The 22,010-nt window shown below is 45.2% G+C and overlaps 1 protein-coding gene across 1 annotated transcript in view; it reads left to right on the forward strand.

Moving 5' to 3' along the window:
• thsd7aa (thrombospondin, type I, domain containing 7Aa) overlaps window positions 1–19,983 on the forward strand; it is a 133,337-nt gene extending 113,354 nt beyond the window's left edge. The window contains exons 19-30 of the mRNA XM_079368903.1: window positions 177–330; window positions 1,023–1,164; window positions 1,273–1,388; window positions 1,469–1,586; window positions 5,870–6,015; window positions 6,243–6,417; window positions 8,307–8,480; window positions 8,566–8,661; window positions 11,226–11,308; window positions 15,458–15,671; window positions 16,119–16,206; window positions 18,850–19,983. Of these exons, the coding sequence (XP_079225029.1) occupies window positions 177–330; window positions 1,023–1,164; window positions 1,273–1,388; window positions 1,469–1,586; window positions 5,870–6,015; window positions 6,243–6,417; window positions 8,307–8,480; window positions 8,566–8,661; window positions 11,226–11,308; window positions 15,458–15,671; window positions 16,119–16,206; window positions 18,850–18,937 (1,594 nt within the window). The 3' untranslated portion in view covers window positions 18,938–19,983. The remainder of the gene's footprint in view (window positions 1–176; window positions 331–1,022; window positions 1,165–1,272; window positions 1,389–1,468; window positions 1,587–5,869; window positions 6,016–6,242; window positions 6,418–8,306; window positions 8,481–8,565; window positions 8,662–11,225; window positions 11,309–15,457; window positions 15,672–16,118; window positions 16,207–18,849) is intronic.
• The last annotated feature ends 2,027 nt before the right edge of the window (window positions 19,984–22,010 follow it).

Raw genomic sequence — 22,010 nt, forward strand, 5'->3', positions numbered from 1 at the left:
ACTGCCATCGATGGGCTTCAACCAATGGGTGACGTCCATGTTTTATACACTCTATGGTCCAGACTTGGCTTTGATTCTGCTGATACAGATTTCCTTTTTTACCTTTCCAACCGATCAGTAGAATAAACAGATCACATTCACGTTACTTCATTATGAACGAATCCCTTTGTGTTCAGATGTATGCTCAACACCATCGACGGGCCGTCGGAGCAGGTGGAAGACTACCTGTGTGACCCGGAGGAGATGCCTCTAGGAGCCAGAAACAGCCGGCTGCCCTGCCCTGAGGACTGTGTGCTCTCAGACTGGGGAGCCTGGAGCCCCTGCCCACTGGTAAAAATCCATCAGTGTGCTTCTCTCACACAGAGTCCTGTTAGTCCACAAAGGAAGTGTCTACTCAGCAAACTGTCAGAACAAAAGCATGCTCACTCTCTTATCTTCCTAAGTGGGTTTGGTAGTTTCTTGTCAGAAAGTTGCTTCACAGTGAGTCGAGGACACTTTCACCCCACAACTCGAACCAAGGCAGTGAAGTTTATTTAGATTGTTGCACTTGCTCTAAAGCTTCAAAGTTTCCAGTATCAGCTCCTCACTCTTCACGTACACGCTCTTGTTCTCACCACTTTAGTGTTGCTGTGCAGCTTCTTCCCTTTGCATGATCCCATTCAAACATCTGTGTGTAAAAAAAACAGAAACATGCAACTCTGAAGTTTGTAGTTGAGGCAGGCCAGTTTAGCAGACGGCTGTTCCATCCTGAGCCCGGCTCTGCTGAAGATTTCTGCCTGTTAAAGGGAAGTTTTTTTCTCGCCACGGCGTGACAGATTAAGCTGGGCTCTTGTAATATAACAATACGCTTTTTAACCTGCTCTTTCTAAACATAATGATGAGCACGGTCTTTTCACAGGACCTGCTCGTTTGTACTGTTAACAGATAAATAAAGAAAGACTGAATGTTAGCAGTCTAAGCACTGCTCTTTGCTCTTCGTGTGGGTGAATGCATCAGAGAAAGAGTGATTGTGTGTTCCTCAGCCCTGCAGGGAGAACAGCACCCGGCAGAGGAGTGCTGACCCGCTCCGTCAGCCCGGAGAGGAGAAGGAGTGTCCTCCAACTAAAGAGACGGAGTCCTGCAAACTCAACACCAACTGTTTCCACTATTCCTACAACATCACCGGTGAGACCCAACAATGCTTTTCATCTTTCAGAGTAAAACATGAAAACCATGCTGACAGGTTGGATTCCAGGTGGGTTTTTTTTTTGCTAATGACGTATCTCCCTTCAGATTGGAGCACCTGCCAGCTCAGTGACAGAGCAGTGTGCGGAGTTGGCATCAAAACCCGGATGCTGGACTGCGTGCGCAGCGACGGCAAATCTGTCGACCTCAAGTTCTGCAAAGAGGTGAGTGGTGCTCCGTGTCCCCGTGAGCTGTCATTCTGCGATGTTTCTCTGAGTGCATTAAGCCCGCTTTCCTCCCACAGCTCGGCCTGGAGAGGAAGTGGCAGATGAATGCTTCCTGTGTGGTGGAGTGTCCGGTCAACTGCCAGCTGTCTGATTGGTCATCGTGGTCCGAGTGCACTCACACCTGTGGACTGGCAGGTGTGTATCTGTGCTGTTTTGTCCATAAAGGGTCGAGAGGTCACACCCTGGTCTGTTCACCTGTCAATCACAGGGCGGACATCAGACACACTCACACCTACGGGCAGTTTAGAGTCAGCAGGTAACTTACGTGCACGTCTTTGGACTGTTGGAGGTCGTCAGAGAGAACCCACGCATGCACGGGGAAAACATTCAGACTCCACACAGAGGCTCGTGTCAGACAGGGATTCAAACCACAAACCTCCTCGCTGTGAGGCAACAAAAAAAAAAAAAAAAAAAATCATTGATTTGTTTAATTCTGGATATACAGGTAACAGGAGGTATGCATTTCATAGCTTCAGATTGAGCAGTAAAAGTTGGAAAAAACACAGCTGGAGCAAACAAATGTCCCATATGGTCATGAGCCTGGGTGTAAGCGTGGAGCTGTCATGCCCTCACACTCGCAGATAATCTTGGCTGGACATCAGCAGAGGCCGGATCTTTGCAGCTGATTGTCAGGAGGAGGGAAAGGAGTAAAAAGCTGCCGTGGTCTGAGCCCCGGCCCGTCTGCAGGATTCATCAAACGAGAGGGATCAAGCTGCTGCCTGTTTGGGTTCCAGGATTACACACTTTGGTTGGGAAATGAATCCATCCACAGGGTCTGTTCTCCGAGCCGGAGCTTGACCCCCTTCAGCAGATGGGCTGTGGGAAAAGCAGATGTTCAAAATCACATTTACTTATCTGCACTTGTTTCCCATATTGGCTTAAAAAGCAGCAAAGAGGTTCACAAGTCAATGTCTGTCCTCACTTGGCTTCCACGTCCTGAGTAACTGATGACGTCTCACACACACTTTACTAACACACTGTTAACATGTGATCATGGCTGTTTGTAAGGCAAACCGAGGAGTGTGTGGCGGTGTCTTAAGACCACCTACCTCAGTATTCAGTGAGCAGTAGCATACAGAAAGACGTCGAGTAAAATGGAAATGTGACATGACCCCGCCTCTGAAAAGAATCATGTTTTAGGTCATTTAGGTTTGTTTGGTTTTTTTTTAACTGAAATTTCAAAAGTAAAGATTTAAAATGAAGAAAGATTCTCATTGAAGACGTTTTAAAAGACCGAATTCAGAATTGTTTCACATGAAGCCGCCTGTAATCCTCGTCCATACAGCATGATCATTAGATTCCATTTGAATGAAATGCCAACATGGCCGCCTCTTCACTCAGCTTTGAGGACTTAAGACTTCCCTAGCTTTAGCTGAACCTTTAGCGCTGTGGGCCTGTAGCGCTCGGCTCTCTGCTGTGTGCCGAAGGAAGTCGGCCTCTTCTTTACGGTAATGGAAGAAACCAGAAACGCTTTATGATGTGAGAAGCGGCGTTGTTATAGCCCTAAACCAACTGAGAGGGGGATAATAATGTCCTCACGTGTAAGTCCATAGGATCAGGCCATTGATTGGCGGTCCATTACCAGTGTGTGCTGTGGGGCTGGGGGAGCACTCTGCTCTCTGCGAGTCCTTGAGAAGAGCAGCAGCCAGAGGCAACAAGAGCAAACAGTAGATATGAAACCAATACAGGCTTTAGCTATTGTGGTAACCTTAATCTGTCCCCAGGCGGGGAGGATTTCTCTCCTGGTGCACAGGAACAGCAGGTAGGCCACAGGAAGAGAGGCCCTCCTCGCTTTCCTTCCTGTTTCATTTTATCTCAGGCTGGCTGCGAGAGCAAACTTCCCTGGAGAAGCTCTTTTCTGTTCGGCAGCCAGGAATAGCAATGAGCTGGGTTTGTTATTTCAAGCAAATGAACATACCTGGAAGCGGCAAGGTGCCGCTATCAATCAGGTGCTGCATTTCCCTGGCTGGGTCCAAGCGGCATGCATAGATAATCATGCCGTCGTGTGTTCTCCCGCCAAAGCGTGATCGGGGACAGCTGGCAGAGGGAGGCCCGCACACAGACCCAGCAGATCTCGGTGCCACCCAAACACGGCCACAGCGTCCTGCAGAGACGCCACTGAGCACGAAGGAATCGAGCAAAGATGATTATGTTTGCAACACTTTGAATAACATCCTGAATGTTGCATCCCTCCAAAAGACCTCTGCACTCCTGAACTGACGAGGAGGTAAAAATAAGTGTATATACTTTTTAACATTGACGTATTTTCAGATACCCCCCCCCCCCTCACACACACACACACACACACACACACACACACACACATACACACATTCAAACTGCTGACAGTGCATCCTGTGTCTAGCAAAAACTGATGACACAAGCGAAATGCATTGTGTCGTTATGTAAGAATTAAAAACAGGTAATTGAATCATTCCGTCCTCTTGCTTGTGGTGACTCCTCTCATTTTCAGTCAAAAAGACGTTTCCTGCAATCCCCTGCATAGAGACAAATGTACTGACAGTGTTGTGCACAGGACTTCCTTATTTGTAGGGTTTAACTTTGAATAACAACTTGAGGCTGAACGTGTTAAAAATTCAAACTATAATTGGACATGTGACGTACCTTCAGATACACTCCCCGCTCTTGAATCAAACTGCAGACTTTACATGGTGTGTGACGTCTGCAGGAGGAAGGAGTCCCACATCGTTTAGTCTGAATTAGTCTTTCAGACAGCGACACATTTAGAAAAGCCTCGTTTCCCCTGTTAGCGTTTCCTCCCTTTGAGACTGCGGCTAATGTGACAGGATGGGTTTGGGATGGTGTTTGTTGGGAATACAACAAGTGGATGTTGAATCGTTAGCATGTTGCTCGTACAGATCCACACGCTTCCAAAGGGCCCATTGTTTGATAGTCACCCAGGATTTTGGCTGCTCCCTCTGTGTTTCATGCACATTTGTGGTTTGTTCGCTGGCAGCTGGTGAGACCTGCTGCTGGGGAATCATCACCCGGGGACTTGTTCCTGATAGTGTTCCACATTAAGTGCAGTTCTGCAGGGCTTGGCAAGAACAACAACGCCGGAGATTACACCAATTACTCCTTCATTAATGTGAAGAATGGTTGTTGGTGACCTGCAGCTCGAAGAAGAAGAGAAGACTTTTATTCTGAAACATTGTGTTGATGAAATGCTTCACAGAATTTCGACGGAAAAAAAAGTTCTGGGAACATCATTTTTGCATCACTCTGTGTGAGAGCAGTATTTGTATTAGGTGCTACAGTGTGTAAACACGGCGTGCGTTTCCCCGGAGACGGCGCCTAATTGTGGAGTTTTCTCACATCTGTACCCCGGGGGGCTCTCGGTGAAAATGCAGAGTGAGTTTGGTAAAGGGTGTTTTTACTCTCCCCCTCCAACCAAAACACCGTCACACGTTTGAGTTAACACAACAAAGGATGATGAATATTCAAAATGGCTGCAGGGTGTATGATGATGCCCCAATATTGCACCATGATTCAATTCTGCAGAAAGAGAATAAAATGGGTTGAATTATTACAACGAGGCAAGGGGAAAGGAAATCTGTGCCACACTTCTTTATTTAAAGAAAAAAGAAAAGAAGAGGAGACGTTAGCGAGCATGGGATGCTAACCTGCCAGCAAGCATGTAGGCTTCATTGACTGCGATTTCAAAAACCTCAAAGAGCTGCTTCCTTAGACTGGTTGTCCCTCTGTGACTTCTTCTGTAAAATTGGTGTCATATCCATTCAAGTTTACCTGATTTTAAAATTATTAAAATATATAATTCTTATATTAAAAATGGATTAAACTTGTCATATTTGTTTTATTGTTGAATATTTACATCATCTTAAATATTTCCAACAGTTATCAAAGCCAGAGAAATCTGTAATTTTAGAGTTGTAACGGGACGTGTTTACCGTTGCCATGGAAACTCCAGATGGCACATCATAGACGAGGAAGCGTGAGCTGCTGCTAAAGGCTTTTGTACTGTTGCTGTACGTGCTGCCGGGTTAAGCAGAGAGAACTCCCATGATTCCCCACTCGCCTCGATGTCGTCTTTTGTTATCGTGATATTGATCGAGAACTCCTTGACGGCGGTGTCGAGTTTTTCATTCCAGCGTCATTTTATTCTCCTTCAGGCCTTTTTCTTGGACTTAATGGACACCTGCCTTCATTTATTCTGAGTGCAGAATCTTCTTTCAGCTGAAAGGCTCAGCGGTGACCTTGACAGAAAATATCATATTCCAAACCACTTATCACATCCACACCCGTCCAGCTGCTCTGACCCAACTTCCTGATCTTAACAAGGCTTCAGCAATGCACCGGTCAAGTTTCTGCATACCAGTCAATGTCCTCATGAATAAATGATCTTTTTTTCCCCCTCCTTCTTATCGTGTGTTCTGCAGGCAAGCTGTGGAGGAAGCGGACAGTGATGCAGGCTCCCCAGGGCGACGGCAGGCCGTGTCCGTCCCAGATGGAGCAGTGGAAGCCGTGCCTGGTGAAGCCCTGCTTCAGCTGGAAATACAGCGCCTGGTCAGAGTGCAAGTCTGAGGTCAGTCAGCTGCCATCCTTCTGCCTGTCAGCACACTGCATCCCAATTATCCCGGATGGTCTGAGCAGCTTTACGACACTAACAGCACAGAAGACAGAAGTGTGCCTAACATGCTAAATCTTCAGATTCATTCAGTATCTTCTAAAATGATGTTTAAAATGTTGCTAAAATTCATCTAACAAAAGGCCCCATGTGGATCAACGTGAACATATTTTGTGTTCCACCAGGGGGCGAGGTGCGGCGAGGGCCTGCGCTTCAGGAATGTGTCCTGCTTCGTGTCGGACGGCTCGGGTCAGCAGGACAGCAGCCTGGTGGACGACGAGCTGTGTGGAGATCTGGAGCCTTCAGTGGACGGAGATCCGCAGATCATCCTGCAGGAGTCCTGCACTGTTCCCTGTCCAGGTAAGAAGACGGCGTGAGCTCCAGCCGAGGTCGAGGCCGGTCTGGGAGCATTACCTGGTAACGCTTCAGTAATGTTAGCCGTGCAGTTTAGATCATGCACAACAAGGGACAGAATGAAATAACTGCAGGGAGCCACATTTGAAAACAAATAACCCAAACGATCGAACATAAAACAGTCAAAGGTTTCAAGAAGAGGCTTTTAAAAATGATCTCTACTCTTTGTTAACATTTTCTGCAATAAGAGAGAGAGAGCACTGTCTTAAGTATACGAATGCATTGGCAACGCTTTTGTATAGAAACACTGGGAATGTATTTGTGCAATATTAGACAGTGTGGATGTTTTTAGTGTCACTTAAAACAGCTGGGGAGCTGATGGTTTGTATTTGTTTTTTACCATGGTCTTAAGCAGATGTTGAATCCCCGCCCAACATAGACAGAGGTGCATGTGTGCAAACAGCTTGAGTCAAAGTCCGCATGAAGCAGCCAGGTAAAGGTGTGGGCGGGTTCAAACTAATAATACAACATGACGAGACGGTGCTCAGTCCGGTTCTTCCTGCATCAACAGACCCAGGTTTCCACAATAACAACAAAGAGCTGACAGGCGGGACACTTGTATCTGAGTACGGTTGATTGAAGGACTTTCAGCAGCTGCACACAATGTGTGGCGCTTTGTGCACAGGTGGGAGGCTGCGAAGAGCTTTTACAGAGCTCATAATGGATGTTTTTGTAGCTCAGTGAAAAGCTTTCAGTAAAAAAAAAAAAAGAAACACTTTGACTGTAATAACAGCAGCTGCTGATTTTATAGAAACACGTGTTCATATAAGTACTTGAAGCGACTCCTCCACGTTTGGATTGTGTGTGGGTGCAATCAGCCCATAATGAACTTTAATAGGCTTTGAGAGGAGCACGAGGTTAAAGAGGACTCAGTGCTGGTTCAGTTTGTGACTCACTCAGACTCGTTTGAAAAACGGACTTCTATCGCAGAGAACGAATCATTTACAGAGGACGTGATAATACACATCACGCTTAATTACCTCTTCTTCTATTAATTAAATGCTCAGAAATTAGTCACGTCACAGGCCTCCATGTTTCAAACAGAGCAGGCTGACCTATTTCACATCCTCTCTTTGCTTCTGGGCAGAACTCTGTGAGGGAAAAATGCATCAGGATTTTAAGCTTGTGTTTATATGAAATGGGACGCAGCCTGTTCCTGACCTGTGTATCCACTAACAGCGAGACATAAATCTTAATCGTTACATCAGAATCAAATATGTCAAACCCTTCTGTGACAGCTTAGAAAAAGGTGTGTTTTAAAAATTCAATATCATCATGTTCCTCTTGGTTTTCAGGGAGGAGAAACGTCTCTCGATCTGTTGCTAATCCATTTATTTGTCCTCATTGTTTCAACGACGATCAAAACAGTGTACGTTAAAGAAAACGAGCAGCAACGTGAGAAACGATGCTGTTCTAAAAAATACAAGCAGAAGAAAAGAAAAATGATGATTTTTCTTGATCAGGTGAAGGGTAACTAAAGGTCAATGTGTGATGTCATCAGGTGAAGGGTAACAAAAGGTCAATGTGTGATGTCATCAGGTGAAGGGTAACAAAAGGTCACGGTGTGATGTCATCAGGTGAAGGGTAACTAAAGGTCAATGTGTGATGTCGTCAGGTGAAGGGTAACAAAAGGTCACGGTGTGATGTCATCAGGTGAAGGGTAACAAAAGGTCACGGTGTGATGTCATCAGGTGAAGGGTGACAAAAGGTCACGGTGTGATGTCATCAGGTGGATGTGACTTTGGACTGTCAGCTGTCTGACAGCATTTAACATTTGAACTGTGACTTTTCTTCCCATGTGCACGGTTGAGCTGAACTCCCTGTTTGTTCTGCAGGAGAGTGCTACCTCACTGAGTGGACTTCTTGGAGTCCTTGCCAGCTGAGCTGCGTGAGTGGAGACGACCTGGGTTTCGGCTCAGTCCAGGTCCGATCCCGAGCGGTGGTGGCCCAGGACCCGGAGAACCTGCTGCAGTGTCCAGAGCAGGAGCTGGAGGCTCGGCCGTGCACCGGTCAGTGTGACAGAGTCCTGCTGTAGGAACGTAGAGAGACGCGACATGGACAATGAATAAAGGTGTGACTCTGCTCTTCCTCCAGACGGTCAGTGTTTCGAGTACAAGTGGAGGACTGGACTATGGAGGGGCTCCTCTCGACTGGTCTGGTGTCAGAGATCAGATGGACTGAATATCACAGGTAAGAATGAGCAGTCAGTTTAATAGGTGATGAGTTTGAATCTGAAATGTGACACAAAGTGGACTGCTGTGTGATGTTGAGCAGTCTGATGAGGATTTCACACATGCATAAAAAAACTGCTGAATGTAAATATTTCCTGCCAGCCTCTTTTGTACAATGTGAGCGTGAAGTAGGGCTGAGCTGATGTCAGCCTGTTTACCTTCAAGTAGAAATAACACTTTTAAAAGTGTGTCACCCTGAATGAATAGCCAAAACACTTGAGATGACTTGAACCTCACGTGTCCTTCAAAAATATAAAAAAATCTAATCCCTGCAAATAACAACTGAAGCGACTGAATGTCCCTGAAGGGATCCTCCCTCATGTGTTGGTGCCTTCCTTTTCTCGATGTAACTGAAACGCTTTCAGAGAGGATCAGACTCGGTTTGTAAATGTTTCTGAATGGGCGTGTGTGTGATGAGCGATGGTTCTGCAGCCTGCCTCAAGTGGACACTCGATGAACTGCAGGGATTTTGAAGCTGTTGAAAGCGCAGAGATGAAATGAGCTCCATGTCTGTGGGAGATCAGATCGTTGACACTGGGAATCCTTTCACAGCCCGTCTGACGCGCCCGTGTCGTCGGCTTGTGTGGGATTGTACGCATATGACACGTCAGGTGTCGCGCTGCTCGGGGCAAACTGATAGTATGAATGAGGTTACTTAAAACTGTCTGCCTCCAGAGGATCCCAGATAGCTTTCCAAGCATTAGTCGATGGGGAATTCTTGGAAACTGTAAGCAGATGAGTCTTTAATCCACACAAGTGCCACAGTGAGTGTTTAATCCCATTGGCCATCACTTGTCAGCGTTAAGCTCAGTGCTGATGATATTGTTCCGCAGTTTTACAAAGTCTTTTCTCAGGTGGAGAATCGTGTCTGTAAGAAGAAGTTCCTCTCGTCCGCTCATTGGCTTTTATGGCCTGGCGTGATGCCATGGGTCTCGTTGAGCTGAGCAGTCAACAACATGGTTTCAGTGAACGATGACATCGGCTCACCCACGGCTCCAGATGGGGGCGGTTCTGACTGGCACATCGCGTCTTACTCCTTCTTTAAAAATGTTCCCTCGCACTCCTGCTCATGAATATTCACGCTGAACTGTCTCTCTCCAGGAGTGCCACCCTCGTAATTATCCCAGAAACTCTGACGGATTAGCGTGTTTCTGCAGACGTCTGCTTCCTCTGCTTGGATCAATGTCGCCTATTGCTGTCTGTCTTTGGGATGCATCTTAAAAATAAAAAAAACCCAGATGAACCCGATTCAGGAGAGAAATGAAAGCCCAGCATCAGACAAAATAATGACTCCAGTCATGAGATTTAAAGGATGAAGACTCCTCTCTAATGTAAATAAAACCTCCCCCGCAAATTCCAATTTACATAGAATCATGAAAGACGGGACGTGATGGAAAACTATCCATTGTGCCAATGTGTGGTTCCATGTTATATCCATCATTGTATTGATTTATGACAGGGCAGGAATGTTCAAAGTAGCAAAGCTAGCTTGTTATGGCGTAGCGGTCATAGCGGTATTAACAGCAGCATACTGTAGCTCTCCAAAATAATCCCCAACCAGTTTAACCACTGGGACCCCAAATGGGATTCAGGGGTCTAATCAATGTTGTCCTCAGTTTCAATGGAGGCTCCACATTGTTGTGTCCCGATGGGTTGATGCAATGAAACAACCATGTGGCCATCAGTATGGATCTCAAGCGTCAGTGCTTAGCATTAGCATGGTTAGCATCATTGGTTATTCGTCATGAGAAGCACTTTTAACACAGATTATTTCCACTAAACTGACTGTGTCCTTTATGCCAGTGCGACCAGTATACCAGTGTAAAGCTGAGACGTGCTACATTATGACCGCAGGTGCAGCCTGATGTGATCGGCCCTCATTCATTGAGTATTTCAAGCGGCCACATTAGATCATAGCTGAGGCGGTCAGTCAGACTGGGGCCGACGTGTTTCAGTCACATATGCTGCATGTATGCTGCAGGTTAAGCATAAAGCCAGTGTGTGGGGAAGAGTGCTGCAGTGGTCTCAGTAATTCAAAGCAGTGAATCAACACACAATGAGGACAGTAAATAACACTGCATGCTTCTTTAATCATCTCTGGATCCCTGAATCCCCTCAGCCGTCATGAAATGTGTCAGCTGAAGAATGTCCTACATCTCCGAGGATTTAACAGGAATTTCACTCTGAGTTGTTGTCAAATTCAGGCTCTACTATACATGGTGAGTATTAATATAATGAGCTGAATATCAGATCGGGGAGTGATGTTTTTGTAGAGACACTGGAGCAGAGATGAGTGTGGCTGCTTGTTACACTTCCTGCCTCCAGCTCAAGAAACAAGAAGTGTACAAAAAGCAGATTTAAAGAACGGGGGCCGCATTTGTTCCCGTTCTAGATCTATTTTTGTTAGAGCCGTATTCTGTTATTGATGAACCACAAGCAAAGCTTTGAGAGTGTTTTTTTTATATATATATATCTCACAGTGACAGAAACATTCAGTCTGACTGTTCTGCATTTGTTCTGCAGGTGGATGTCCAGCTACAGCCAAGCCGATGTCCGACCGCTCCTGTGACCCGCCCTGCACCAAGCCGCGCTCTCTGTGCACCGAGGTGAGGCTCTTACAGATACGTTCCCACTGTGGCCGTGTGGCCACAAGGTGTTCTTTAAATGTGATTGATTCATTGTTCAGTGTTCGACTTTCAAAGCCTCCAGATTGAAAACAAACTGCATGGCACCGTCTTTGTTGGCATCTGTGAACGCCTTTTATCCGACTTCGTGGGCTCTTTTGTCACCTTTACCTGAGAGTCTTTGAGGACCAGTTAGGAGACCATACAACTGTCCAACCAAAACCTGTTGGACATTAATCACAGGTCCAGATTGCCCAAGATCTGCAGTCCACCTACATGGAAGGTTTGCTGAAGGCCAGGTGGAGCCTCGGACCGCCTGTCAGGATGAAAACGGTGCGTCTGGAGGGCTCGAGGTGAAAGATAAACGCAGGAGAGGAGAGACCAAACAGAGCAGACAGAGACACGTAATCTGACTCTGCTGGTGTTGGCACCTGTTGTTAATCTTTTCACAATTATCTTCTGTGAGCACACCTGGACCAAAGCACTGCAGGTTAAACAACAGCTGCTGATGTTCTTTGGGAACACAAAGCAGCAAAAAGAGAGGCACAAAGAGAAACAGAATCTGTGCTTGATATCGGAGACGATAATAAAACACGAGATAGAAGATTCTGCTCCTCTCGTAGAGGCTTGTCAAAGCTTTGACAGTACGAGCAAGATTTTTGGGCCCAGTGATGTTTCTACAATCACAGCTCCTTTACACAAATGTCCCAATAAAAGCTTCATATTAAGATCCTCCAACACTTTGAGATATCACCCATTATCTTACTCATGAGAAGGGTGCCTAAAGAGAAGAATGAGACCATCAGAAATGGGAAGACAAAGTCCCAAAATGTACAAATGCTTTGGCAACGTTTTGGTACCAACATTAAGATTGGCACTCAAACTGGCCATGTGTCCATACCAAAGTATTTTTGCAACTTAGACAATGTGTCGTGGTTTGTTCTCAAGTTTTGGGAATAAAAAACAAGCAATTATCCAACACTAGGGGCCTCTTCACACTGTGGGCACGAGGGGCCAATCACAGTCAGATCAGATGCTCCAGTCAGCTTGATTGAGTTTCTAGCATCTCTGACATTCTGGACGTCTGACTCCATGCTCTCTGTCCCAGTTCGAGCGGAGCCATGGGCTTATTCCCAAACATCACGCCTCTCTCTTCCTGACTGTGCCCGAGCTCAACGTCCATCGTGCTGTTTACAGGAAAGAAGTGACGTGTCGTCATAGTTGTGACCGTCTTTCCACCTGCTTGCAAAACCACTTCAGCCGTCTTTGGGAGTTTAAAAGGAAACAGTGTGAGCACAAACAAGAGTTCACTCTGGCTGTGTGTCCTCAACGATTCACTCGTACAGTAAAGAGACGACGTTGCAACACGACATCGATGCAACTGTGAAGTGTTTACTCGGCCTGAAAGCACCAATCCATCCACAATCGATGAATCTCTCCTGTTTGTCCTTTTATTGGGAGAAGCTCCTGCTCTGTGGAGAAAACAGAGAGAGAGATGTTTCTGCACTGAATGGTTATAATATATCAGGCTGCTTGTCCTGTTGTGTGGTTTCTGGGTAATGTAGTCTTTCAGATAATAATGTTTATACCTTCCATTTGACCACAGTCACTGGCGCCCGACCTGTTAATATAAGACCTGCTCCAAGCATTGAACATTTCCAACCACTGCTAAAATGCCACCTCTTTGCTCTGGCTGCTTTTAATAAAGGCTGAGCTTGTTTTTATTTCATGCTCCTATTTATTGTATTTTTATAGTGTGATTTCTGCCTGCACAGCACTTTGGTCAAATAAGGTTGTTTTAAATGTGCTACAGAAATAAACTTTGATTGATTGATTGATTGACAGTCAGATTGGTACCCATTGGTAAAATGCTGGATGTGAATTGACCTGAGGCTTCACACTGTGAGTCTGTGATCTAATGTGTCCATTGCTTCAAACATCATCTTTGTTTTTTTATAAACCTCAAACAACACCCAGCTGTGGCTTGAAGACGAGTGTAACTAAACACCACGAGGCGTTGTACATCACAGGCGAGCGGATGAAAGCGTTGGTTTGTGATCAGTAAGTTAATCCAGACGCTTCCCTAAGAGATGGAATCCAGATCTATGAAGGTAAAATAATAACAGCTGCGCTGCACGGCTCATCTCTCCCCTTTGTTTGCCTCTAAAAAAAAAATAAAGATGTAGATGATGATTTCCTCATTCTGGCGCTCGAGCTGCTGTCGGACGTGCGCGGCTTCTGTTTGCACGGCGGGGATTTCTGAGGACGATTATCCCCCAGAGATTGTCGGGGAGCTGGGGACCCCCTGCAGGGTGATGAATAGAGTGAGGGATGAGAGAGAGGAGCGGTGTGGAGGAGGGGCACACACACACACACACACACAGACAATCAAACACACACCCCGTCTGACAAAACATGAAAATGCAGAGTCGTTACTGAGCTGTTTTTTTAAATGAGATTGAGAATTGTAGCTTTCAAAGATGCCTTTTGATTTGATTAAAGATGCTGAAGGTATTTCTTTTAATCATTCAGACAAACAGCTTCTACACTGTTTAGTTCTATATTTGGCAGCAGGGGGTCACATAACAATCATTCCTAGAAGATGAACATGTTCTCTTATGTCCAATTTCTAAATGATTCTCTGTTCATGAAGTGGAGGACGCGACCTCGGCTGTTTCATTATTCAGATAAAACAGATTAGACCTGGAAAAAAACAAAAACTTGATTCCTGCCAGAGAGATGTTTTCAAGGTTTTCCAATCCACAAATGTTCTTGTTTTTGGTCTCGACAATCCTATTTGACAACGTGATTGTCGGGGAGATGACAAAAAAAAGACGTGTCTGTCAGAGCCGCTCTTCTTTTGGCACTTCTCCCCAAGAGTGTTGTAATATTAAAGCCTGGAAACAACCGGGTCAAACTCCTTCCTGCCCCGATGATCATCTGGAACATGTCAGCACCGTGGAGCAGCAGCTGGGCGAAGTGTTACATCAGACTCAAAGGTGAAAGTTAAAGCTGCAGAGAGGGATCTAGAGCCCCGTTTCCACCGAGCGGTCCGGATCGGTGCGGAGCGTTTCCATCGACTAATCCCGGAAAAAAGTTTCCCAAATAACCGTACCCGCCCATTTTTTGGGACCCTTCCGTCGGGGTGCCAGGAATATCGAGCTGACCCCAAAAAGGTGGAGCTAAACACTGAAGTCCGCTGATTGGTTGAAAGAATCGTCACTTCCTGTGTGACATCGGCAAACAAAACAGTTCACAGCAGTGATGCATGTGACACTTAGTGCTGTCAGATGGGGCTCCATCAGGGAGGGTTCCTACTGTCACTGCAAAATGTGTACATATTGAGGCCATGCTGTGGTTTAAAGTTTGTCAGCTGTTAGAGGGCCCCCTACTGGTCTGGGGCCCCATGCTGCTGCCTGCCTTGCCTGTTGACAAGCTGCGCCTCTGCACAGGTGTTGATGATGACATAGCACATGAAAGACACGTGTAAACAAACACAGACGAAGTGTGGACGCCTCTTTAGAGCCTCAATAGCTGAGGGGTCAAAGGTCAGAGTCCCGTACCTCCGAGAGGGCTGCTGGGCTGAGTGCTCTGAGAGTCGGTTTATTTCTGTTGAAGAAACCAGGCAGGAGGCTTTTCTGCAAAAAGGAGGTGAGGTGTAAACAGAAACGGCTCCGAGTGTGTGTACGTAACAGAGTATAAAACACTTAAAGATATGCATCAGTCCTTGTCGAGTCCAAGGTAGGAAAGAAGCTGAACAAAGAAAGGTAAGGGTTAAAGAAAAGAGTTGAACAGATAAAAGAGTGTGAAAGAAAGGCAGCTGGTTTTACACCAGGCTTTAAAGGAGTCGGAGACAGAACAGATGTTAATCTGCAGAATCCAGATCTCACTCAGAGAGAGGTCAACAAGTGACTGTGTAATCTCTTCTTACACTCGGAGGTTTTAACTCATCCGGCCTCTTTAACTGACGTACTTTTTCAGACTTGTAGGGTTTATCTGTGTCCATCGCTCTCGTAGTCCCTCTTCCTTTAGGATCAGCATCATATGGAGGGATCAAACGTTTCGCTCTTTAGTCCGAGCTGTCTGATTGGTTTGAGTCCCGGCGCTGAACTTCGCTCCTTCCCGTTGCAGGCGGGGGTGTGCGGCTGTGAGGAGGGCTTCACTGAGGTCATGACCTCTGACGGCCTCCTGGACCAGTGCACAGTCATCCCAGTGCTGGAGATCCCCACCGCAGGAGACAACAAGGCCGACGTCAAGACCATCCGAGCCTACAACCCGTCCCAGACTGAAGCCAGCTCCCCGGGCCGGGCCGGCCGCACCTGGTTCCTGCAGCCCTTCGGCCCAGGTAAGACACCCGGACACAGTCTGTGACCTCGGAAAACGTCACCGCTTCTCCTTTTGAACGACACGAAACTGTTGGATTTTAAAAATACAGACGTGAAGGAAGGAGAAGGAAAGAAAGTCGATGTTTGTCTTTAACACATGACAATGTCTTCAGACGAGAAGAGGAGAAGTGTGCGACTGTTGAGAGCACAATGTAAACTAGTGTATGACAGAGGAGGGGAAGGAGGGGTTAATAAAGAGATATCAAGGATAAAGAAGGACTGATGATGAGGGAACCAAAGAAAGAAAGACAGAGATGCAAATGAATCTATTTTTAATTACTTGATAAAAATGTAAAAACAGGACTCCCCTTGATTTGACACAGTGTGATCTGAATGACTTTGCTGCCTCCTTCAGCTTACTGCAGGAACTGCAGCTGATGTTACAGTGAGTGTGTTTGTGTGTGCAGACGGGAAGCTGAAGACCTGGGTGTACGGAGTGGCAGCAGGAGCCTTCGTTCTGCTCATCTTCATCATCTCCATGACGTACTTAGCATGGTAACGTACCGACCACGCCGTCACTGTGTGTCCACTGCATGTGTCCACTGCATGTGTCCACTGCATGTGTCCACTGCATGTGTCCACTGCATGTGTCCTTCTTTTTTAAATCATCATGTGTGTTACCATTCATTTCATCTGTCAGAGTGTTGCTCAGTGATGTAATGGAGCAAAGACCAGCCTGAGGGAAACACACCTCGATCATTGTGTTATTAAGAATATAAGATAATAAATTAATAAGAGTCACGGCGAGATAATCAGATACTATATGCAAGACGAGATCTTCCCTTAGATGCATCCTTGTTTCCTTGTTTCCTTGTTTTCGGATCTTTTTGCCGCAGATTTAACAAACGGCATCGTTTAAATCAGCTGCTCCAGGGACCAGTGCAGTTCTCTTCGTGTCCATCTGAACATCAGGTGACGTAACATGCGGTCACATCTGCTCGTCTCCGTTCTCCACAGGTGGATGGTTTATATGTTAGGGAGACGTTTTCAGACCTGGGCAGCGTGAGGCTGGAGGGGGAGTTGTGCACCATCGTAGCTTATCAAAGTAAACTTCTACTTTTGTAACGAGCTCGGATTCCCGGATTACACAGCTCTCTTTAACGCTAACAAACTCCACTCAGAGAAACCTGAAAACACGCTGGTGTAGCTCGGCCTTAAAGTCCTCTCGTTGTGTGTGATCTCATGAAGTGAGTTATTCAGTGTTACAGAATATGACAAACAAACACTCATCGTTCTGCAAGCTGAACGTCCTCATTGATACATTTTGTGGGTTTGCTCCTCACTTTAAAAAGAATCTAATCAGTCTGGAAAGAAAAAAAAAAAAAAAAAAAACTTTGATTGTGCACATTTGTCTGTGAGGTTTATAAAAGCAGCCGTAACAGCTGAAGAATTCTCCAGAAGTCTCCGTTGTTGTTTTTCAGTCCTTTCGATTTTAAATTCCTCCGTTACATCACTGCTTCTTTTTGTTCCTTCATTTTTCATTACACTTTGCGTTCCCTCATTGTTTGTCAGTTCATTTCTTGTTTTTGTCTCCCCCCTCCCCCCTCCCCCCTCACACTCCCCCCCCCCCTCCCTCAGTTATTGTGGTTGTTGCCTTTGCCGCAAGTCGAGCTCCAGTCCCCCACAAGACGGGGTTTACTGGATGGACCCAAACAGCGACACTGTGCCTTACATCTGCCCCGCCTGCCAACAACTAGAGCAAGAAAAGTTACATCATAGCCACCACCACCGCCAACCTCAGCACAAACAACATCAGCCGCCGCCGCAGCAGCAGCAGCAGCAGCAGCAGCAGCAGCAGCAGCAGCAGCAGCAGCAGCAGCAATACGTGACTCTGCTCCAGCAGCCTCCACCATCCCTCCAGCAGCCCCAGCAGGAGCTGCAGTCACTGCCACCGCCTGCTCCTCACTTTGAAACTCTCATCACATAGTCAGGGCCTCCGCTCCTCTAACTCTGTGTGCCTCACATTCTCTGTGCTATACTCTTATCTGTGGATCAGTGCCTGGAGGTGAGCCGTCCTCATGCATCACAGTGCTGCAGTGTGCTACAGACTGCAGCGTTCATGCAGGACACTTTGGGTTTGATTGTTACATTTAAGCACTTAAAGTTGTGATAGTGATTTGATATCCTGCAGCCAAGGAAACAAATCAGATCGTTGATGGAAAGATGTGAAGGAAAAGAGCAGGTTTCAAACTCTCTAGTCTTTTCACATTTATTACTTTCACACTCGTGAGACCTTTACAGCAGATTTTCCCTCCAGACCTCGAGCAGAACGTCAAAAGAAACAACGTCACACACTAGGGTGACAGTTTTTGCGTGTACTTCCTGTTTCTATGGATCAAACAAGAAGCAGCTTCATCAAGTGCAGACAGACACTTTTTGTTTTTTTTATTACCACACTCCAACGCACATGCAGCACAGACTTTTTTTTCCATAACAATTTTATTGAAAATTTCAAACAATACAACAGATAGAAGACATGTACAAAGACACAAACAAAAGGACTAAAATCAACCATTACAACAACAAAAAAAGATGAACCAAAACAGACAATCAAACTAAAGGCAGAAAAGGCAAATACAGTAAAACATAAAACTGTTTGCAGCACAGATTTTTAATAACAAACCTCCTGTAAGAATGAGAAGTATCATCCTGAGTCACTCATCAGGTCACGTAAGGCTTCCCAAGCCCGGGATATGCTAACAGTCCAATGTGCTGTCATTCTGTCCCTCTGCTGCCATCTTGTGTTCATCCATACACATTACATGTTGTACCCGCTCGCTGTCTTTCATGTCTTTCATTTCTTTTCATGAATGAGACCCTTTATCAAAATGTTGTGTTTTAACATGTCTCATGTTACCTCAGTAACAAACACAGCTTTTTATTTATATTGATATTATTTACAACTGTCATTATTTTGATTGATGTCATTTTAAACACATGGTTTGTTCCATGTTTCTTTATTTTTGAAAGACTCAAATCTAATTTAAAGTGATAAAGTCATTGGCTGCCTTGAACTAAAACGCCTTCATAAATCTAAAGTGTAGAGAATCATTTCTTTGGGAAAGTTCAGATTAAAGCTGTGAACTTTTTTTAAGCCGTTATTCTTAAAAGTTTTTTTTCATTTGTTTCCGTTTGCAGCAAAAAGCCAAAGAGGCCGCAACGCCGGCAAATGAACAACAGACTGAAGCCGCTGACTCTGGCTTACGACGGAGACGCAGACATGTAGACGTCTTCCTGCCGACCACGTTGACCTACAGACATTCGTCCCCCTCTTGCAGGGACACACTGGGTTTCCGTGGAAACCAACCCTGATGTCAGGGCTGCCGCTGGGCATCGTTCAAACCTCCAGGTTGACGAGTTAACGAAGAGGATTCTGCCAGGAAGAGAAACCTCAAAGATCAACACACTGAATCCATGTCCATTAGCAGCCTTGATGTCTCCGTCCTGGGTTTTTTTTTTTAATGTATATTTTGATACTTTTATTTCACGAGAGCCTTCATGAATACTTTATCTTCTTCTGGAAGTCTGCCTTTGCTTCTCTGCCATCTTATACTGCCGCTAACATCCAAACCATGGTCGTGGAGAGGATCACACCGAACAGATTTTGCCCGACAAGCACAAATCTTCATCAATGTTTTATTTTTGTTGTTTTCGTCTTTACTGAAAGGGATCATCTTTGTAGGAAGGGCGTCATTTTTTGTCCCATGAAGAACAGTTCAGTTCCTTCAGTGATGTCGTGGGTCTGGCTTCATCCTGCACACCAGAGATCGAAGAGCGTGATGAAGCTCGGAGCCACCCTCACTGCTGCCTGCCTCTCCCTCCTCACAGTTTTTTTTTTCAGGCATAATTTTGCACTATATTAGTGCAGCATGATATGTACTTATGTCTAGCTTTGCCATAGGAAACTGCCTCTCTGAATACAAGATGGTGTACAGTCTTGTGCTAGAAATGTAAAAAAAAGTAGATTTTTTTTTTGCAAAGGAACTCACCAATGTTTCATATTTTTCCTCTTATTACCTCGTCAGTGTGAAACGATGGGACGCGATGTAAATAGGACTTTTTGTGTCTTCTTAACTTTACCTTTCTAGTATGTACAGCTACAAGTCCCGAACTCTGCCTGAACGCATTTCTTCTCTACTCTTTGTTTGTTTCCTTTGACTGTGGCTTGAGATCACAATCGTTTTTCTTTTGTAAATTATTCACATGTATTACTATCGTACAAAACCATTGCATCATTGAAACTCCTCAGCTGTGAGACGGGAAGACGGAGGTTTCACTCTCGGTTTCCTTAACTATTGGTCGAGACTTTTACGTCTCTGAATTTAATGAATGAAAGAGTGCAGCGTCCAGCCTGATTTTTCTTGTTAGCGCGGCCGCACCGAGCGCTCACGTTGGAAATCTTACAAGTTTTCAGAAAGGAGTTGTCGACGTCACCGGCGCTCTTTTCTTAAATACATGATATTCTCCTACAGCTCGTGTCTTGTACCCTCATCCTCCTCGCTTCGTGTCTGATCGGGAAATAAACAATCCAAAGTTTGACATGCGGTAAAAAGTAAAGGAGCAGTGTGGCTCCATCTCCATCTCTCTCTGCAGTTAGAAATGAAAAAGTTATTAATCAAGCATCCAAACATTTCTCTTCCCTTTTCACAGCTGAGAGTCTGAAGAAGAAAAAGGCCTGCAGGTTTTACGCCTGCGTTTCAGGATTTCATCACCCATGACGACAGTGTTTAATGACTGAACTTTGAGCCCATGTATCCAGAGAGAGCTGACCTCTGACCTTTGAAGGGTCTCTCTGTCTTAAAGAGCTTTCAGCCATCAGACGTGTTCTCACTTGAAACACGTCCCAGGACCGTGTAGAGATCTTTTCCTCCTGACGACCAATCAGGTGGATCAGGGGAATCATTGTATGGGAGCTGTCTGTAAACCGTACAGCGCTGCCTGATGTATAAGCTAACAGTCCCCTCCCCCACAGTGAACAGTGTACTCTTCATCGGTATGACGCCTCATATCATTCCCAGAGAACGGCAGTCTAATATTCTGTGGAGTTTGTTGCTCGTAAGTTAATGGAATGTTTTATTTTATATTTCTCTGATTATGAGTTGTAAATAAAGTGCTAAATATTTCTGTTTGGTTTTTTATTTTTATTTTAATTATTATTTATTTATCGTTCATGTACCATAATGTGTTTCCTTTTTTTTTTACCGCACAACATGTCGTGCAAAAAGCATCAAAAAAGAATCAAAAAAGAAGTGGAGGTGTGAATGTGGGTGTGCTCAAAGCGATGTCGATAACAAAGTGAAAAACTAAGTCGCTGATGAACTCTGTCCTTTTCCTACTGGTTGTTTATATGTATTTGACTAATTGCTGATAATAAACAAGGGAAATATTTGAAAGCATTGTTGTTGTTTTTAAAGTGTTAGTTGCCCATAAGACTCTCATGAAATCACAAAATCAAACCAAAAAGTATTTTAAATAGGTAAAAACACGTTAAAAAGTAGCCTTGTTTAAAGTTCACATAATGCAGAATCCACGACCCCATTTATCTCTAACTCTAAAATGTGTCTCTAGTCCATCCTCTCCGTCTTCTGCCTGCTTCACTTTTCAGAAAATGTGTGCTCAAACAGGCCGTTTGGAGATTTTCCCTTCATGACATCACAAAGGGCAGTAGCCCCTCCCCCAGGTGGGTGACACTCCCACAGCTAGGTGTTTGTTCTGCCCTCTGAGTCTGCCTTCTCACCGTAAACAATAGGACATGGAGCCAGAAAGCACCGAGTACACCCGAGCCCTTCCAGAGAGGGGGCGTGGTCAAACACAGCTCATTTACATATTTAAAGCTACAGACACAGAAACAGCCTGTTCTGAGCAGGGCTGAAATAGAGGGGTTTATAGACATGATCAAATACAGGATCAGAGTGGATTTACAACAACACACTTCACACACATGATGAAGAGGAGCTCTGACACTTATCTAACCTGAAGATGAGGAGAATATTTGACCTTTAAATTGTGTCAAAAAGCCCAAAACAAATCTTTTTTTATGATTGACTGTATTGATTGACCAACATTTCGTCACTAACAAGGACACGGATTGACAGAACCTCTCTGTATTTTATAAATCTGCAACTCACCTCTCCAACAGGGAAAGCTTTCACAAGGGCGCCATGAAGGAACCAACCTCGGAAACACACCACAGATTTATCAAAGCATACCTGAAAAAAACACAGAGAGACACCACCATGTAAACATCACAGTCTGTAACAGTGCAAATGAAATTTAACAAAACCCTTACATGCATAATC

This window comes from Symphodus melops (assembly GCF_947650265.1).
Source record: "Symphodus melops genome assembly, chromosome: 18".
Lineage (NCBI taxonomy): Eukaryota > Metazoa > Chordata > Actinopteri > Labriformes > Labridae > Symphodus > Symphodus melops.